Raw genomic sequence first — 20,788 nt, 5'->3', positions numbered from 1 at the left:
CATGCAGATCATTACATTTATTGTGGAGGTTCCTCAATGGCAGTGTTTGCATGCAGAGATTTGAGACACATTACAAAACTGACAAGTATTTTAAAAAACAAAAAATACATGACAATGTTATAAATTCAACACAAAATAACTACTGTGATCAATAAAAACAACCAATCTTGACATGTTCATCTTATAGCTAGAGTGTTGAAAGAAAATATAAAGGGTGTAAACAACTTTGAGTCACTATACCACACGGACGGTTAGTACAATAGCTTAAATGTTGTGTTTGCCCAAATTAGATTTCTTAAACTGTATTGTGCACACGGAAGTATATAATAAGGACTTGTTCATCCGCCATCAGATACTTTTTACCGGAATTTTTGCAACTTATTTTAACTGGAAAATGTGTAAATCCTCGTGAATTGATGGCATCAATCCAATACAGTTATTCTTCGCAAACGCCATTTTAAAATTAAATTAAAACCGACATTTGCGATTTTTCTTCGTTTGTACAAACTTTTACCAACAAAATACGTAGCCACAATTGATTTCCGACGTGACTGTGTGAGTGGTCTGAGGTCCTCGTTAGTTAGCGAGTAGTTTTGCGAGGTCCGGTTAGCGAGATGGGGGTTCGTAATACCAAATCTCAACTTAACGAGGTCGTGCGTCAATACCGAGCTCGCTAAACTTAGCGAGATGTGTTCGTAATGCCGCACCTGATCCTAAAACGATATTGGTGCTGCAAAAAGTTGCGTACATGCGTTGTCCCACAGGCACCTTCACCCGAGTAAACTTGACCCCTGTTGGTCAACATTATGCCTTTATGGTAAGAATATATAATGTTTTTGAACAATCTCCGAATCTATTCTAAGTAAGTAACAAATATGCGACGGAAATATCTTATTAAGCATTAACACTCAAAGGTTCAGTCACCTAAAGCTTTTTTGCACGTTTCATTTGTTGGCGGTACGGGGGATTTTCCTTTTTTATTTTCATTTCTTTCTAAGCACGGAATATTTTACCGGGTTAAGCTGTTGAGACATTTCGGAAGTTTCAACTGGTAACGTTTTTGTCGGGGACTTTCTGGACGATTTTGGTTGTGACTCGCGTAACAAACCTGGCAACTTACGAGCATTTTTTTACACATTCCGCTCTTTGAATCTGCGTCTCCGCGAGTTTTTGCGAATGTTGCTAATGTTTTAATTGACCTTCTTTGAAACAATTTTGTAAAGGAATGTTTGCTATCAATGTTTGAGTAATGATACCTGTGTGCAGCTGCTTGAGTAAACATTACATGAGCGATATGGAGTATCAAACACCTCGCGATCACATAGTACGCACAGTAAAGTTGAACCGTTGTAAACTCACTGACTTGAAAATGGTGGATTTGAAAAGGGTTCGCATAATTCGAGCTCAGAGCGACGATTGGCAAAAAGTATGTGAGATGCTGGTTGCAAGATCTTGGGAGGAATTTCACACTTTATTGCACGCTGCTGTTGCAAACAACTTTGGTTTTCAGGTGAGGTATTTGATATGTCAGGTTCCTCTGCACACAACATTTTATACCTGAAGATTAAGGTACCTGCAGCTAACAAGGCCCATTAAAAGACTATTGCGTATAACTGAAAAACCATTTAACCGTTCCAGGCCAAATTCGGCATGATTGTTGCAGAGGTTGATATTAAACATCCATTAGATTTTGAGGACGTTTGCAAGTTTTGTTTTTGTAGGATAACAGTTTAAAAAAAATTAAAACTTAGGCCTTAATACAAACCTATGCTGTTAATAAAGCCCAACATTTTCATGTTTTCAAAAATACTCTAGAAACCAATCAGACTCATTTATACTTTGCTTCGGTCTAATAAAAGTTCAAACAAGCAACGTTATTAACTTATATTACACATATACTGTTAACTAAGACATATAACTGTTAATCTGAAGGTACTAAAAAAAGAATAAACGACCCCTTGACATTTGATAACCAAAAATACTAAACGAAAGATTACTTCCACAAACATCTTATTCGGACATTTTATCTCCCTAAGAAAGCAAAAAAGCAAATTTTGTGCATATCAGTCGCTTTTACTACAAAAGAGACTTGAGAAAATAACAAATTTTCGTTGGGCCTCATTGCAAGCAATGCCTGATAAACAAAACCGTAATAAAATTTATTTGAAGTAATTCTTTTTTTCCAGATCGGATAATGCTCCAATTAAACTAAAATGACTCCATTACTAATATATCTCAATAAGTTTTCATTTCGACAACACCACCTTTTCATTTTTGCTATCAATTTTATAAAAAAAATGATAAAAAGTTGAAAATAAACCCTTCTTAATTTGGATTGGTCACGATAACAATTACATATAACTTGCAGGTCCAAAACTTTGTAAATCATTTTAAGTACATATATATTTTAAAATTACATCAGAACGGAAGCATTTTTTCTGGCACATAAAAAAATATTAGCAGTGGGCCTTATTACCTTCCGGGCCTATATACCTTCAGGTACCTTACATTATTAAAATTTAACACTTTTTGCCTTACAGTACACTTCAAAAACACTATTAGGAAGCTAAAATGAATTGCTGCTTACCAAATTAATAAAAACGGTTTGCAAGTCTTACCTTTAGATATTTTAAAAAATGGGTGTAAACCACTACCAGTCAGTACCTATCAAATATGAGGTTGGAGATATGGTACATTACAAAAACATTTTTTCCCATTCAAGCTGACTTTTGGAAAAGGTTGGTTTGAACTTAAACTTATCACATATGCTTGTTCTATCAATAGGAACTATAATGTTCTACCTAATAAACAACAACACTGACCAGATTTTGTGTAAATACTCTAAAGTAATGTAATAATCAAATCTTTGATGGTGTCATGCTGCCTGCATATTAAACTGAAACGAAAAAATACATAACATGTGGCACAAATAGGCTTTCAAAATTTAGTATCTTAAGCACAGTGAGAATCAAAAACATGATTTGGTCACTTACCTACAAAAAATTGTAAAAAAATTATGATAAAGCAACCACAGTCAAAACCAAACTCCAATACAAACATATCTTCAATGTTAGTAATAATCTACAATTTTAAATTTTATGTAGGTTACACCACGTTCCGGTTAAACGCATATCGCTTGGCAGCATGACCCATATAATCGAATTGATTTTGAACGCATGTCGCATATGCGACAAATTGGAATAATGATTTCTATGTGGAAGTTACACAGTACAATGTTGTTGTTTTTTTTGTAATAAACACAGAAAACGTAGATTGTATGAAAATTGCGGTTGCCATTACTTTGTTAACAGTGCGTTAAACGTATGTACACGGCTGATCGAACTATCCCATGACAGGTAGGAAATTTGATGTCATTACTTATAATAATATTCAAAAGGGAGAGAAATAGCATAAACTGTGCTAGTGAGCGTCATAAACTCGTAGTAACATTGTTTTAAATGGAGAAGAGTAATTTAACACGTTCTCTTTGTAAAATCTGCAACATTCATGTAACCATCGGGTGGGCGAAGGTGTTGTTTTCAACAAACTTAAATGTCATCAACATGACCAAACAAATTATAATTTTTTGAATTGTACAAGGCAAAACAATACTTTTTGCATTGTTGTACGAAATATCTTATTGTCAATGTCATGGCACTGGTGCCATCAAGTTTCTCGTTTTATCCGTTCAAATGCAGCAACAACAACAACAACAACAAAAACACAGGACGGCATTTTTATGGTTTCAGCATACCTCTTTGCAAAAAGGTTTTATTAGAACTTTATTGTCTTGATAGTTCTTAACGTAGACCGTTTTCACTGTACCTTCCTAAAACGTGTTAAGAAAGTTTGTACCTGTACGTCAAGACAAATAAGAAACACCATTCTCTTGTTTGTTCAAACGAACCACATAGTAGGATCAGGCGACAGACCAACGTGAAAATATAAGTTTGAGTGATTTTAGCATGGGATAGTTAGGTTTTTTTCTTACTAAACATGGAATCGGTTGGGAAAACAGCGCAGTTTGTTTTACTTTCAATGTTCTTGTTAGGGTTGTTCTGATTTTTTGGGGGGTAAATATAGAAAGAAAACCACAAAAAGAGTCAAAATCTGAAATACATGGTATGCACCAATAAAACTATTAGCATGCGACATTTTTATTTTAGACTCTCATTTTGGTATCGTGGAGCTTTCTCGTTTGGTTTTTAATCAAACAGTCATGCGGTTTTCTTGTTATCCTGATGGCCTGCGTATCAGTTCCACTCATACCTTACCTATTGGGTGAGTAGTTTGGACAGCTTTTGTGCAATCATAAAGCCATAAACAGGCAGTGAGTCAATGATTAACATGTTTCCTCATTGCACTTTTTAACTGATGCATGCACTTTTTGCATCCGACATTTAATGTATGTCGGTTAAACATGACAGACAAGAGGTTAACCATAGGTTTGCCATAAAGTTTGAAACAAATAATAGTATTTTTTTAATAATACTATTTAAGACGTGTACTGATTGACTATTTTCCTTCCTGTTGACAAATTACTAATCATTGGTAGGTACAGGCATATTATTGGACCATAATTGGACCATTGTCACGTGATTTAAAATTGTTTGTCCCAATTGGCCCACGAAAGCACGTCACTAGCCTCCAAAAATATGTCAATTGTTGTGCAAGACTCTAAAACTCTCAACTTATTTTACTTAATAATTTTTTTGCTGAGTTCGATGGTAAAATTGACCTACCCCAATTTTTTGACAGTGCAGAAATTTTGCTCCAAAGTTTCTTTGTCACCTTAATTTTTAACACAGTTTTTCTTAGTTTTGAACCCCTAAAGCAGGGGTCGGCAACCTTTTTTGAACTGAGGACCGTTTTTGAAACTATAATTTTATCGCGGACCGGCCGTAAAACAATACAAACATTTTGCAATTAAAACGCGTAAATTGGTATTTTATCCCCGGGATGTACGAGGAAAATGTTTCAAAGCATTTAAATTGAGCACTATACGACCCGGTAACGAACTTCTCGCAGACTGCACCGGGCCGCGGCCCGGCGGTTGCCGACCACTGCCCTAAGCATGCCAAATTTATCCCCTGGGGGTATATAAAAGCCCCCTGTTGGCAACATTTGCCCTACAACGTGTGTCACCAAATGCAGAAAATACATTCTATCTAAAAAAAAACTGAAATTGTGTGAATCTATATTATTTAGTGCGTTTCCATTACAAGTATGTGTGGATTCCGTATATGGTGGAACAAGTAAAAAATCGCGAATCCTTTGAAAGAAATTGTGTTGAGCCAAGGAAATGCGATGTTTGGTTTGCTGTGATTGAAGTCTTAAACAAGACAGAAGAAATTATAGGAATGGTGACTGCTGCGTTGCCACACAAATGTTTGGACAAATATTTTGATGAAGGTACACGGCAAAAGTCTTTGGAAATCAAAGTGAGTTTATATTTCTTTCCATTTATTCAGGTTTTTAGATTATTTTGGCATGTTAAAACAACCCAAAAAAGTTGAGGACTCTACGATGTTACGTACACCAGGCAACTATTGTCGTAGACAAGAATTTTTTTAAATCATTATTGTGGTGTGCAACGTTTTCAATTTACAACTAGGTTAAGTTATAACTTTATCATTAGTATCTTTTGTTGTGAAAGCCTGTTTATGATTTTGACTGACGGGTTTCTTGGAAAGTTGTGAGTACAAATCGAACTGCTTGCTAACTTGATACACCTGATTTAAGTGATCGACAAAAAAAAGAAAAATCCATACTTTATCTGGATTTTTTGAACGACAAATTTGCACGAAAACGGTAAATTCAAAACTACTATTAGGGAAAAAGCAAGTATATTTAGGTTTTGCTGCATTTTTTCACCAGCATATGCAAAATAATAAAATAACCAGGTATTTTAAATTTAAATCTCGTGAAAGGATTTTACTAATTAAAGCTTTTTGGTTAGGGGCTTATGGTGAAAAAGAAGTACCGTCGACAAGGGGTATCAAAACTTCTCATAAATCAAGCTTTGGAGCACATACATATATTTCATGACAAAGGTGTTGACTTCTGCATAATCACTGTTAATGAAACTAATACAGTGGCTCTAAACATTTACCAAAATTACGGTTTTATCAGACACACAACATTTTTTGAAAAGATTTTAGGCGGGTTTTTGAGTTATGGTTACGTTACTCACTTAAGGAATTTATAAAAAAAACAACCCCTAAGTTAAAGATATTTAAGTAAACATGTCATGCGTCGCGATTTTTCTGCAATTTATAAAGTATTTTATATCTTGATCGCTTCTTGATTTGAAATGTCACAAAAGGTTTTTATTTTGTAAGTGTAAAGGTGTGATGTATTATGAATGTCAAAGCTCGATGCAAACGACTTCAGATACAAGTAATTCGTAATGCGGCATAAGCTTTCAGCACTATTCAGTGTTTTTCTATTTGTTTCTGTAACACGTAGTACTGTATTTTCACACACATGTCAAATTGAAATCGTTGTAGCGAGAGATAAAATATATTTTCCAATTGCTAAAGCTTTACTTTTATTGCATAATCGGCAATGAATTGCTATTCACAACCACATATGTGAAAGAATACGCAAAAATATATTTTATGGCTTGTGTTTCGTAATTTTGTTGCAACATTACTTTCTTTTAAAATAGTCTCTGAATTGAACTGTTGGTATCTGAAACACGTTTTTACTGTATTATTTCGTAAGGTTTTTAATCAAAAGTTTTTTTTAGTTTGTGTTTGAAATATAGCTGTAACTTCAAGCAAAGGTTACAGTTAGTTGTACGTATAGCGTCATTATAATCATGAGGCAAGCCAATAAACCAACTAACCTGAACCCGTTTAGTCGATACAAGTTTCTGGAAATGCAATAACATAATAATTCATAACCAAGACATGACCTGTCAACTTGCATTTGACGCGTCACCGTTGACACGTGACAAAATGACGTCACAAACGACCGCTAGTAGTGCCGCAATGTCTTTGTCACTTCATCAAGGCCTTTTTCGAATTTCGCACCAATGCTCGTATACAAGAGGGCGTGCTGGTCAGGTTGAATCAGACAGATAGGAATAACTAGTTGAATTTGTTTCATAAGTTACATCGGGTGCTTTGCCAGTCTACATCTTCATCAAAATGGTAAGTAGAGAAAAACGTTGTGAGTTAAGCATTGCTGTTGACAAAACGACATTAGGTTGAAGAGAAAATAGAGTTGTTGTTCAAAGCTTGCCTTATGCAAAATAACGCAAATGACTGAACTGTAGCCTTCAAACCGATACACATTAGTCAAAGTTAGGCTTTCTGCGAGCATTGAACTTAGCAGTTAGAAAACAATAATAATTATTTTCCAACCTGTAAGATAAAATGTTTTACCTTCTTCCATATTTTTTAGTCTCTTCCAGAACAGCTCAAAGACGGTAAGAAAATCATTTTAGATTTGTATTTTTCACTACTTAACTTCACGTCGTTTTTAATGCAGAATGCACTGCTGCGTTTGAGATCTTCACCAACGAGAGTCCGGACGGCAAACTTGGCCCCGAAGAGCTTGGAAAAGTTTTGAGAATGTTGGGTCAGAGTCCAAGTGAAGACGAAGTGGCTGAGATTATAAGAGACTTTGCCGAAGGTAAGAGAGTCTTAAACACAACATGTTTAAGTTTGATGTCTATAAGGACACTGACAACGGAATCCTTCACTTTTGAACAGTCACACCTTTGCATGTTTTTACATTAGGCCTACATTGAGACTTTGTGGTTCCCGTTATCATCCCATTTTGTTCCTATATATTTTTACGTTTGCAAAGGGTCAACTCAAATAAAGTTTCCGGATGTTACCTACAGATGCGGCGTATTAAAAATACATCCCTGTAAATTATTTCTGTTCTATTGTCGTTTTATTTTGTGGTTATAACTAGTGATGCACCGAAGTTTCGGTTGGCCGAAACATTTCGGCCGAATCCGCTGTTTTCCAATGTTTCGGTTTCGGCCCGAACTTTTTTGAAAATTCGGCCGAAACCGAACTTTTTTATTGCATGGAATTAATGCCTTAAATTTCATTTACGCCCATACGAAACATCATTAATTAACTTTTTGTTGTATCTATGAAATACCAGCCACGTTGTCTGCAAAATATTAGATGTTTAGCAAAGTTTACCACGTGTGAAAGCGATTTTAGTTTGTCAAAATTGAGTTCACTCGCATCAACAATACAAGGTTCAGTTGAAACCATCCAAAAAACGGGGATTTTAGGTTCGGCCTAATTCGGCCGAAATTATTCGGCCTCATGGCCGAATATTCGGTTTCGGCCCGAACCTTTTTAGGCGGGTTCGGTGCATCACTAGTCATAACCAAAGATGCCAGTTAGGCGAAAAAGATTAGTCTATTTCAGCTGTCTACAATGACTAATTCCGTTACTTTTTTCCATTCTCAGTAATTCGGGAAGGTGGTTCTCGTGATTCCTAACCCTTTTAACCTTTTGCGTAAACCAGCCCTTCTGGTAGAGCCATTGAGCTTTCATTATTTTACAGGCGACAACATGGCTTTGGACGAGTTTCTTGACTTCATGGCAAGGCAGCTTAATGGAAACCAGGATAAGCGTGAAGAGGACTTGAGCAACAGCTTTAAGACTTTGTTGAAAGAAACTTTCCGTTGGTACGACAAAGACGGTGACGGTATCATCAGTTGGGACGAATTAAAAGTAAGTTTCAGATTCCCCCTTTGTTTTGGAATTATATATATAAACGATTAGTAACAGAAAGTAAAAAGCTAAATAAATGGTTGGTAACCCAGCACTTTCGTATTGGAATTTAATTCTGTGACTGTTCGTTTATGTGCGAGTAAAAGTGTATCATTTTATCACTTTAACTATCAAACAATATTTTTGTAAAAATTGTGGGAGAATATAAAATTGTGGTTTGTTTGTAATCAGTTGTGAGCTTACATGGAGAAACTGACTTCAGATTTGTTTTTGTTTTTCAAATCCGTATTTGCTTGTCATCACCAGATCGCGCTACAGAGCACCGGTGAAAAGGTCGAAGATTGGGAAGTAGAGGAACTGATGCGTGAAGGAGACGAAAATGCTGACAAGAGAATCGATTTTGACGGTATTTTTTTGCATTCTTATTTGTGTGTAAGTTTACAAAGACACAGAAGAGATAAAGAGATTAAACCACTTCGAGTTGACTGCAACCCAGTAAAATTAAAGCGAAATATTTTTTGTTTTTTTTAGAATGGATCAACATGATGAAAGAGCTTGATGGACATATTACTTGCTGAACCGTAAAAACAACTGTTTGACATAACTTTCTGTGTCATTTTTTTCAGTCTGTCTTCATTTTGTTTGTTTCGAATTTTGTGCTGTAAACTAATAAAGCCAATGAAAGTAAATTGACGATTTTTCACGTCTAGCAGGATCGACAATTTCTTTTTGATAAATAGACACAGCCAAGTACAGCAGGATCTGGTTTGAAAGTTACTTGAAGGCATTTTCACAGCATTGTATAATTGTACTGATATTCACACAGAATAAAAGATTTAGCAACAGTGTCATGAAAAACGCATTCAAGGGGAAAACATACAAATAAAGAATGCAAAACTCAATCACTAAATACAAATAATCAAAGACAAACTGACCTTCAAATTAATATTTTAAATAAGAATATTTTATTCTTGAAAAAATCATGAAAAATAACAAAGATACATTATTTTCTATGTTTGTACTTGCAGTTGCAAAAAAACACTGTATTACGAAGGTAACTATCATTTATCTAAAATAAGCTTATGTGTTAATTTCACATTTCTAAAAATAATTAGGATGGATCTATAGCCCTACGCACTACTGGATTGCGCTCGAAAAACACTGATTTCGACTTTGTTTTGCGATCATAAGAAAATACCGGACGTTCAGTATCGCCTCGGCCGGGTTTTCGGGTCTTAGATGCCGCTAATTTAGGTTTATCTTCTTCGAGCTTCTCTTGCAACCTCCACCTTCTTACACTTTCGGAATCAAGTGATTTTGATTTTTCAGGTTGTGGTGCCGCTGATCTAGGTCGATTTTTTCCGAGCCCGGTATCGATTTCTCTTTTGTTTTCAAGGATCTTTTGAATTCGTCGCTTTGCTAGATCTGAAATTAGCTCGTTGGTAAAGGGGTCGTGCTGTGGAAGATTTTTGGATTTTTCTGCAGATCTTCGGCCCGACGGGAAGGTTTTTCCCCTCTTCTCTTTTGCCTTTTGCCTTACCCAGCTGTTGTACTGATCCCGTGAATCAGGCTTAGTAGGCGCCGGAGATTTTTGTTGTTTGTTCCCATCGTGATCAAACGTACCCGGCGGTGGAACATCGAACATCGATTTGGGCGAAGTCACATCCATAAAGTTCTCCATAAAGTTATTAGTTTTGTTTTCTGAAGGGCCGTTGTGGTTTCCCATGAGTGGTTCGCGCGCTGACAAATGGACACCTCCTATGTCATCACCATTCAACACTTCCACGCCTCCATTGGCGAGGTCAAACTTCACAGGGATCAAGTTTACGTTGCCAGGCGACGGTTTGCGTGCGAAGGTTGCCTCGGGAGTGCTGAACGAAACTTTAGTCGGGGCCGACTTGGGCCTGGGCTTTCCCGAGGGGAGTGATGACTTGGCGGCTGTTGGCTTGGCAACGTTTGTGGAGGAACTCCGAAGGTCGGAAAACGAGGTCTGGTTGGATTCTGCCATCCTTGTGTCACGTTGATCCGCCAATGACGCCGTACCTGTAAAATAGGATGTAATTTCAAAACACGAATGCAAGCACATATCCTATATATAAAGGATTTGTACACATTTTTGACACATGACATTTTTAACCCATTTCAGAAACTAATGTCGAAATACGCGTAAAATATTTAGGATTATTTCCAAAAAAGAGAATGGGCATAAAACAACACAATAGAGAAACGACATCGTCTTAGCCGCCTCAAACGAACGATAAACATTTAGAAAACCACAAGTTCTCATACATAAACAATCTACCAGTTCCTGGTTTGAGGTCTGGTGCAGGTTTTTCAGGCTGTGCGTTGGTTACTGCTATTTCTCTCCGTCGGCGAAGAAGGATGTCCCTGCAAGATAAACAAGAAAACTAAGCACAAGCCAACCAGTTCGGTCGTATTTAGGGGCAAGAAAATAATGCTCTGAACCCAAAGGTTTGGTATGGTGTAACTGTATTATTTTGCTATTGCTGATAAAATGCCGCCACGTTTCACTAAATCGTGACTCTAAACTGTTTAACTGGCCTTAGGTACATACAAACTTAATTTCGTTGGAAAAACAAATTGAGAGAGTTTACAAAAAAGGGAGTCTCACCTGTTCTTTTTCTTTTTCCATCTCTCATATTCGACCTGAGCTAGCTCTCTTTTGTCTTCTTTCTCGTTGTACTCCTGCATGAGGACATCGCGCTTCATTCGGTTCTGTCGGGTCGCATATAGGCGCTGCTTTCTTGCAAGGGCATTTTTACGCTTCAACCAGTCTGCTATGACAGGATTGTCCGTGTGTTTCAGCTGATGGTCCGAGTGCTAAACACAAAACACAAAGTTATAATGTACAATGATATCTACATTATAAATATAGGATAAACTATCTCACAAAATAAGAGTCCTTTTTTGAGCAAATATACAGACAACTAGGTTGTAGTGTCCAATTGAGTTGTACTGAGTTGTAGCGTTTATATTTACCTTTATCTCTGGCTTTTGTCCCTCTGTTGATTTACTTGGATCCCAGTTGCATTTAATTGGTTGCGATGAGGGTCTGATCTGAGGAGCGGATTTAGCCCTTCCCGAATCTTTCTTTCTTACCCTTTCCGAACTTTCTTCCAATTTCCCACTCTTCTCCCCTTCCTCACGGGGGTTTTCATTTTGTTGTTTCTTTCCTTTCTCTTCTTCGCCATCTTTCGCCGGTTTGCGGAGCTTCCTTCCAGGACGTGCGGTGCTCGGGCGGTTTGAAGGTGTCGCAGTTTTTGGACGTGTGGGAAAGCCATGGGAATGTTCGCGATTTGGTTCACTTGATGAAGTCATAGAGATGTCGTCACAGCGTAAAGTGTTTAGTAGAGCTGCTAAATAGGCGTACGTAAATTCTTCTTCTTCACTGTTCCTTCTCTTCTCATAAACCCCGGGAGCTATTTTGGGTCCTCTGCCGTTACTTCTACGTTTGTGAGATGAAACCATCACCGCAGAGTAAGGTCTTGGAGGCTTTTTCGGGGTCTTGACCGACGACTCATGTTTCAGGATGCTTTTATGTTCCGAACCGTTCGCTTTTTCATCTTCATTTGGTCGGAAGGAGCTTTCAGAGGGTTTTTGGCTTTCTTCGCACGGTGCAACAACTGTTACATGCTTATGTGTTTCTTGACCATCCTTTGCTTGCTCCGATGCCGCCTCTAAACCCTTCGTCTTCTCATCTTTCCTAACTTTTTTACTTCTTCCAGACTTTGGACGCATTTGCTTCTCAGTTCTGACCCTGTCTTTATTCAGCTGTCTCTCTTTATGTGCTCGAATCAGCTCCTCAGCGAGGCTTCTCGCGGCTTTCCGTATTGATTCCTCGTAGTCCTCTGGAGTCTGCTGAAGTTTCGGAGGTCTGCGTGGAGCGTAAATTGCTCTGGTTTCCAGGTACTTGTTTTTTCTGCGTCCTTTAGAAACAGGAGGGGGTGGTAGCTGCTGGGATTGTGATCCTCGCGTGTGTCGTTCAAAGAACTTGCCGTGCCGATTGAGTGTTTGGTTGTGACAAAAGTCGAGGTAGCGATGCAGAAGAAGCTCTCGAAGTTGACGTGCACGGTACTCTAGCTGCTCTTGCTTGTTAAGTTGATCTTTAAACAAACACATTACCAAGCAACTTGTTAATTCAATTTAAACTTCAGACAATATAAGTTGATTTTTTTTAACTTCTGTGATCGCACATGTCCAGTTAAAAGAAGACACATATGTGCTTGCGGCATACCGACTTAACCATGCTTGTGGTGTGTTTTATCATTTTGTAAACCCAGCAGTGTTCAAACAACAATGTATGACGTTAAATTCAGTTGCATATCCTTCGGATCCTAACATGTAAATATGTTTTTTCTGACACCATTTAGCAAAAGAGCACTTACCGAAATCTGCTTCGCTTTTGCTTGTCGAATCCTCGTCAAATGCGGACAGCGACGAGGCACTGGACGAAGCGACAACCGTTCTTTGCTGTAAACTTCTTTCCTGAAAGTGGCGTGGTCGGTATTTCGCCGATTTGGGCCTTGCGTGCTGTTGTGTTACCTTTGGCGAAAAAATATCGGCACTGGTGCCAGAAGATAGGTTTGCAGCTGATTTCGGTCTAGGTTTTGCTTTAGAGTCTTTACTCTTTTCCCTTTGATCTGGAGAGAATGAAGTTGGGTTATTTTCCGTATCTCGATCTTTAAGGATGGATTCGAGGAGAGCAACGCCGTCGGCTTCACTATCCTTTCCGTCGCTTGCTATGCTTTTGCTGCCGCTACTGTCGCTGCTATCGCTTGACGTGCTTCGTTGCTTGGTAAGTTTTGCTCTCCTACTGTGTCTGGCTGAAATTAAAAAGCGATTTGATATAAAAGTGTAAGTCTTGTTTTACTGCCAATCCAACTTTAAGAAAACTAACAATGTGACACATACACTGCATAACTTAAGATCGCACATGCTGTATTTCACGTTTCACAGCCAATGACATTACAAAATGTTGTGCTGCTTATTCTGCAACACTCATCTGGTCTCCAGTAACAACCGCATGATCGTTTAGTGCAAGTCAACGTTAAAGCTAATTATTAACTTATGTCAAGATTTGCTTTACCAACAGGAAAGATTTTTACACAATTCTATCGAGGTAAGGTTGATCTCAGGCAATTCAGCCTTCGCGACGAAATTTGCAATCACTAATGATAAAACCAAACAAAAAAATACGTGCAAAAACGTAAACACAGATTGTATACTGTAGAAAAGCTGGTATCTAAAAATTGCAGCACATTGGCAAAAAAAAACATGTAATACACACACACAATACACACGATTCTGCGCAAAGGTTTTATTATATGCGACTTGCCTAACAATACATCTCACGTTGGCTGGATTTCTAAGTATTTAAGCCTAATAGACAACTCTCAGCGCTAATCGTAAACCCCAATTGTTTACCTGTGGTTCCCAACTAATACATTTCCGTTTTCCGTCCGAACTTATCAAGTCAACGTTAGCCAACGCTTGAAAAACCCTCAAATGTGCCTCACCTTTCGTTCGAGAGTGCTTGGTGGTGCTCACATCGCTGTCACTTTCCGAAGTTGAAGACGACGAGTTCTGTGACGTCATAATGCCGGGCGTTGGACTCGAGAAGCGCGAACTGTTTCTGTTTGTTGTTGCCCGAGGGACGCTGACAGACACAATAGGGTTGTCGAATATTCCGGGGATTATCCTTTCCTAGGCTTATTGTGTTTACCTTAGACGCCCTGTCAGTGTTAGGGATCTGTAGACGACAATGGATCGGGTTAGGGAAGACGCGCTTAACGTCAAATAATACGTGAATAGTTGTCTTGTGTCGGAGCAAGCGATACCCTGTTTATTGTTGTGCTGCTACGCGGGGTTTGATATTATGGACAACGCAAAGGAATTCGTACGAAGGGCTTACATTGCGTGCGTTTGAATTAAACATGATATCGTTTGATGTCTTGAAAGTACGGACCACAATGTTGGCAAAACTAAAATGCTATTTAACAAATTTTACATGCTTTGTGCTGATCGTGTGTTAAAATTCAATTCAACATACGTTAATTTTCTATATATTTTACCTCGTACGCTTATCTTTACATTTAACAAACTGCCAACACTGTTTAAAATGCCTTCAATCAGTAACGTTATTGTGTCGCAGGAAATTATACCTGGACTCCGGTAAATGGATCCAAGCGACGTTGAATCCAACACTAGCAACACGCAAGTACGTTGATGGCAACATGTGCAAAACATTATCAGCTTGTTGACAAAATGTCGCCATGGCGTTTTAAATACCATATGGAGCGCAGTTTGTTACTGTTTGCGCGCACTTGAAGCTCGCTATATTTAAACATTTACATTGGTTGAAATTTGCAACAGAAATAAATCGTTACGTCAATAGGCCCACATTTGGTTAAAGTGAGGAAAGTGAAATATTATTGAGCAGAATTTTCAAATAGTTTTAAACGTATGCCCAAAATACCTTGGAATGATTTTCAAACATAGAGTGCACTTTACCATAATATATTCAACAAGCTATAAGTTACAATACATAGCGACCAAACCACTTGTCGTTTGAAAGCCATGAAACCAATAGCCGGTTAAACACAACCGCACCAATTTTCTTGAGCCCCTAAATTTCGACTGTAATGTGGCATTAGTGGCTACTTCAAACTCGTGGACAAAAAAGTTGGTCCTTGAATTATAATCCAAACTACAGTGAGTGTGCGTAGCCCGGCTTGTGGAAAACACTTGACGAGACCTCAAGCAAAACACAAGGCCGAACGGCTCTGCATCGTGTAAGTCAACATTGCTCCCTAGCACTACAAGTGATTTGTCGTCATGGCAACAAAGGGTAGGATCGCGCACATGTTTTGTATGAAGTTATTGTTCCCTCGATTGGTAAAATCTACTGTACATTCTGTACAAATTTCCTATGTTGCATCACGGCAACACAAGGGAAAAATTTCGTATTTTGCACAAACTGGTTAACACAAATTTATCTCTGGCATGCTGAACGTACTGCACTCATCATTCTATTTCGGCGATCTGTAATCCTTGAGCATGTATAGAGTTGTTAAGTTTCATTTCCATTGCGTGAATGGACTCTCCAACTTGTTTAATACAACGTTTTTTTGTAAAAAAAATTATGTTGTAGTTTTTATGTTTTGTTTTTATGTGCAAAAAATGCGCATCCTAAAATGGGCAATAAAGCAAAAAATTATCGAAACAAAAGCGTAATGAATACACGTTTATCAATTGTTTTGTCTGATACGGTTCAAGTGAATTGTGTCGTTTCGGTCAAGGGCTCCATTTTTTTCGAGTGAATGCAGCTTCTTTTCATAACTGTAAACACCAGAAAGTTTTGGGCTAATATAGAATTGCTTCGCACAGTTTGAACACTATTTGCCTACCTGGGACCCTAAAAGTTATTCATAGCCATCACATTGACTACAAATTTTCCCACAGTAACCGACCAAAGTGGTACTTTTAACTACCATGCCAACAAGTTTTTAATAATGCCAAAATCGCCCTGTCCATAAAACAGCATCAAACAACAGTTGCTTTTGCCACGGCATAAAGCGACACACAACCCCGCCATAAGTGGACATGGCGGAAAGAGACAGCGCCAATCAGTTGTCAATTACTTGCATGTATTGCTACCGATTTGTACTCCTGTAATCATGGCTTATCAACTGTGCAAAACATGCCTCGTTTTTTGTTTGCGACGTCACAATCAGCTAAAACAGTTTGGAATTATCTCATTCAAACCTTTCACTAAGTGTAGCAGTTGACAATCATCTATATTTTCTAACTGTAACAGTTTCAGAAATTAACTTATAGCTGATTTCTCTGCAACCTAAAATGTCCAAATGAGCAATTTCCTTAAACAGAAGTAGTGACTATTTTAGATAGCACAGTACTGCTGTGCACATGGTAGTAATGTGCAGAGGAAACTAGCAAGTGTAGATAATGTACCTGAGCCGAACTGTACGGTTGCCGTAGTACCAGCCTTAAAAATTCCTCACTACTATTGTGTACGAAGGCGCGGCTAGGCAAGTTCCAGCCTGTGTTCATACTCAATGGCTGGTAACCTAACACCGAGCGATTTAGAGCTGGTTCGGCCAGTCAGTAAGTGTTGATTTTGCGGCCTCGTTTGCTGAATGACAATAAACGAGGCGACGCTGTATGGTTTTAGCCACACTGTTCAAACATTGGCTGCGGAACGGCCGCTCATGTTATTGTGTAAGTTTAATTATCGGCTTTGATGGATTGCTGTGTCACTAGCCAAAAGTTTAAATAACAATTATATCATCACAAACCCTAACTATATCCTAAAGCTTTTAGTTTAATTTCTAACTTGTCTGTTTGAGAGTTTGATTGACATGTTTCAAAATGCATGCGAAGAATACAGAGTATCATCTGTATTTCAGCATACGTCTTTCTGCAGGTACTAAATCATAGTTTCCAAATAATAAAGAGCACATTGTAACGGTAATTATGGGATTTGTTCTTGCAAGATTTGCCCACAAAAAGCGTCGGCACCTTGCGACCGCAGATTTGTATCCCAAATATTTGAGAATAATTTTTGGTCGCGTTAGCACAGTGGTTGGCAACCATCGGTCCGAGGCCCGGTGCCGGTCCGTGAAGTTGTCGTTCCTATGCCGTACACTTTTTCCGGTTAAATGCTTGAACAAGTTATTTAATGCAATCCTTGCATACGGCTGCATTGGCAAGTCCAAATATATAACTTACATGATAAGCTGTATAAATTTTTATTGCTGAACATTTGTTATTTTAGAAGTTCGGTCCGCGATTAAATTTCGGTTTTGAAACATTCCGCAGTGCATATAGACGTTGCCGACCCCTGCTTTAGTAGACCTAGGAAGTCTTGCAAATACCATACATATCGGTTGTGCCGCAAAACCTCGCTAAGTTGCCTCCAAGAAATAAAAGCCTCTTATCTCCGGATGTTTAGCTCAAGTTTCGACCCGTATGTTTACGGATTAGTAACGACATTTTATATTTTTGATTTGCGTGGAGTAAAATGCAGTAAATTAAGATACCGTGTTTGTTCAAAATCAAATAGAATTATCCCATACAAAACATTTGGGAATCTTTTTAGCATTTTACATTATAAATGTTACTGTTGTATGTTTATCATCTGAATTGGTGCACAGGATGAACAGTAGGTGTTCTAGTATGGATCAGGTAACTGTCTTGTAGATGATATCAATTTGTGCATGTCCTGTCTTGTGGATACCATCATCAGACGAATATGCAGATTGCCTGTCGTTGTTGGAACGCCGCAGCTTTGCAATTGTTTTTGATTCAAGTTGCTCTTTGTCATTTATCAACAAACGCTGCTTCCAGGAACGATGACTCATCAAGTGGAACGCATCATATGGTAATAGCTGACAATTTTTTGGCATGTTTTGTAGTACCTTGTTTGTCTAGCCCTGTGGTGAACAATTGGTACGATTCGCTTGAGGAAGCTAAAAGCATACGTAATTTATTGCTTGCTCCGTGTCTGATTTCTTGACAAATAAAGTAACATGTTTGTGTATAAGAAACGATCATCTTTTCAAAGATGATTACGTAATGTAAAACGTTGCATGGGCGTAATCCAGTCTGTGGTCATAATTTTATCATTGTTGATATTATTATTAGCTTTTATCTTGCTAGAAAGTACCAGGCAATACGTGGTTTAGTTTTTTTCTTACTGATGCTTTGTCTCCATTGGTTTATGACGTTATGTTACACATCTGTAGATTATAATCGATATTTTTGGGGGTTTTAGCAATTGCCATTGACAACAAATGTTTGCTGATCTTTCGATAAAGGCCAACGGCTTCTATTCTTCATGGTAATATTGTTTTGTTTAGAGGTTATCGCCCGTATTGCTTCACCGACAGCGAAACTTACGAGATCGAGCAAATACAGCGATCATGAAGGCACATTTGGCTCACCTAAAGCACAAAAAAGCATTTACAGAGGCACAGCGCAGGACAGAGGTATACAGAGTTTTCGAGTTAAGAAAAACAAAATAATATTTTTTGAAAGTAGATTTTTCATACCTAAATTTTCCAGTCTAATCTCAAAGAAGAATTGACTCGCCTTGTCAGACGGCCACGATGGACTCCACCAGTTACCAGTTCAAACCATGAGGTGAACATCTTATCGTGTTTTCAAAAAAAGTGGGCTAGTTTTAATTAATTTTTGTTTGCAACCTAAGAGAGTAGGTAGTAGACAATGAAACACAAATTTAAGTTTACATTTTAAGCTATATCAAAACAATTTTAATAACTTCGTTTAAACCACGTGTGTACAAAAATTAAGAACATTTCTTTTCCATTGTGGTGTTAGGTCAAGACATTTTTACTCTTTAAAGGGATAGGATCTGTAATTTATATCTTGCGGTATAGACCTCATGTCCTTTTTTCTGGCCATTTAAACTTTCCATTTTGCAGCTGTTGAGCGGTCAGAACCAGTTCCAATCAAATCCGGTTCGCTACGTACAGCGGTCGATGCAACAACTTGCCACTACTGTAAACACACTGAACGAAAATGTTCAGTCCTTGGCCAGATGGAAATCAACAACGGAACTACGATTGGAACGACTTGAGGCATCGCTCAGCAGCGCCAGCAGGCGGATATCTGGTAAGGATTAAAAATGCCTTTGTATGTGTATTTCGGTGCTTGTAAACAATAAAATGATATGCAACGGCGCCGAAACAGCTGGTGGATTTCCAACGCCTCACTTAATATAAAACACGATTATGGCTCATATACTGAAACTAGTTAATTACCTTCGAAATTTATGTTTGGGGAAATAAACAATGTGGAACCTATCATCGATTTTTGTTTGTTGGTCGTTATCAAGATAAATATATTTCGCCAATGCGGTATAATCGATATCTTATTCAAATAGAACCTTTTTGGTGATGGATATATTTTTTTAGCTTTGTTATGTTCTAATTGTCCAGATTTAGTACAGAGTTCCTTTAATAGTCGATTTATTTTTAGCGCCACTTCGTGATTGCTTACGCCCACATGGGGTGCCTAAATTAAGTAACATTGGTGTACTCGATCCCTCATAATATTTTTGTGTGAAGATCACAGTCATACGAATGTTGCCAGCCAACAAAATAGCGCAAATTCTGGGCGAATCGACTCACTCCAGAGCACTATGTCACAGTTGCAGCGGGACTTTGATGATTTGCAAACTGCTGTAGAAAACTCTAACGCACAGGATGAATGTAGGTATTCTTGATCTTTCTATCAAGGAAATTACTGCATATGTTTTAGACCTAATAACAAGACATAACTGTAATGTTACAAATGAATTGTTAAGTAACACACATACTGCGAGCAGTTGTATCTAAACTAAAAAACACAAAACAAGGCGATTGATAAACAAAATAGTCTTTTCAATCGCAAATAATGGTCATAGGTCATAGATTTATTGCAAGAAAACCGTTTGTTTCTTGTGAACAACAACAATGTTTTTGATTTGTCGTCTTCGCAAATGTATCTGTTTTCTGATTTTATTTATAGTTGTTTTTAACCGAACAAACAAAATAATATAAATCATTTATAGTTACTTTATTAAGCTTTAAAAAAAGTTATTTTGTGTAGCTGTGGCGCTTGCCATACGCAAATCCTTCATTCATCAGGATCTTGATATTTCGTCTTTAAATCGAAGAAATTTGCAAGGTGAATACTAATACATTTCTTGCATTTCGTGTCTACGTACAATCCAGTGAAACTAGGTTTCAATCATTATGCCATTTACGGTGCTGTCATGCTTGGTACTTTCTGTGATGTAAGTAATCATAACACAAATAACGTTGATACCCTTTCTGGCCAATTACACAAGATACACGTCATACAGAATAATGTGCAACGTTTTTTTCCCCGAAACATTGCCAATATGCCCTTAATTCAAAATATTTATTAGTGTGTTCATTTATTTATATGCCTCAAATTTAAATTACTTGTAGCGACTCGACCGACTTTGAATCGAGACTACTGCGACCCCTCAATCCTGGGTTATAAATTTC

General features: G+C 37.8%; 3 protein-coding genes across 5 annotated transcripts; 2 read left to right on the top strand and 1 right to left on the bottom strand.

Moving 5' to 3' along the window:
• Positions 1–1,031: 1,031 nt before the first annotated feature.
• LOC145233722 (uncharacterized) lies at positions 1,032–6,855 on the top strand. Its single transcript, XM_080098498.1, has 4 exons — positions 1,032–1,510; positions 4,167–4,281; positions 5,209–5,441; positions 5,960–6,855. Exons 1-4 carry the CDS (start codon positions 1,250–1,252, stop codon positions 6,206–6,208), a joined length of 858 nt encoding a protein of 285 aa, XP_079954624.1. The 5' UTR covers positions 1,032–1,249; the 3' UTR covers positions 6,209–6,855.
• Positions 6,856–7,069: 214 nt separating this feature from the next.
• Positions 7,070–9,400, top strand: LOC145233261 (troponin C, body wall muscle-like). Its single transcript, XM_080097957.1, has 6 exons — positions 7,070–7,157; positions 7,411–7,435; positions 7,498–7,641; positions 8,542–8,711; positions 9,018–9,117; positions 9,243–9,400. The coding sequence occupies exons 1-6, from the start codon at positions 7,155–7,157 to the stop codon at positions 9,287–9,289; spliced, it is 489 nt and encodes a 162-aa protein (XP_079954083.1). The 5' UTR covers positions 7,070–7,154; the 3' UTR covers positions 9,290–9,400.
• A 16-nt stretch (positions 9,401–9,416) lies between these two features.
• Positions 9,417–16,821, bottom strand: LOC145233260 (uncharacterized). Of its 3 annotated transcripts, none has more exons than XM_080097954.1 (6): positions 14,249–16,821; positions 13,118–13,555; positions 11,712–12,835; positions 11,344–11,552; positions 11,014–11,099; positions 9,417–10,754 (listed from the first exon to the last, which is right to left on the bottom strand). In XM_080097954.1, exons 1-6 carry the CDS (start codon positions 14,325–14,327, stop codon positions 9,823–9,825), a joined length of 2,868 nt encoding a protein of 955 aa, XP_079954080.1. In that variant the 5' UTR covers positions 14,328–16,821; the 3' UTR covers positions 9,417–9,822. The 3 variants fall into 3 exon arrangements, with proteins under 3 accessions (XP_079954080.1, XP_079954081.1, XP_079954082.1); XM_080097955.1 differs by having other exon boundaries at positions 13,118–13,372; XM_080097956.1 differs by having other exon boundaries at positions 10,665–10,754; positions 11,001–11,099.
• Between the last annotated feature and the right edge of the window lie 3,967 nt (positions 16,822–20,788).

The sequence above is a fragment of the Phallusia mammillata genome, chromosome 6, assembly GCF_965637545.1.
Source record: "Phallusia mammillata chromosome 6, kaPhaMamm4.hap1.1, whole genome shotgun sequence".
NCBI classification, from domain to species: domain Eukaryota; kingdom Metazoa; phylum Chordata; class Ascidiacea; order Phlebobranchia; family Ascidiidae; genus Phallusia; species Phallusia mammillata.
The sequence above is the reverse complement of the archived record's forward strand: the minus strand, read 5'-3'. Positions and strand labels throughout refer to the sequence as shown.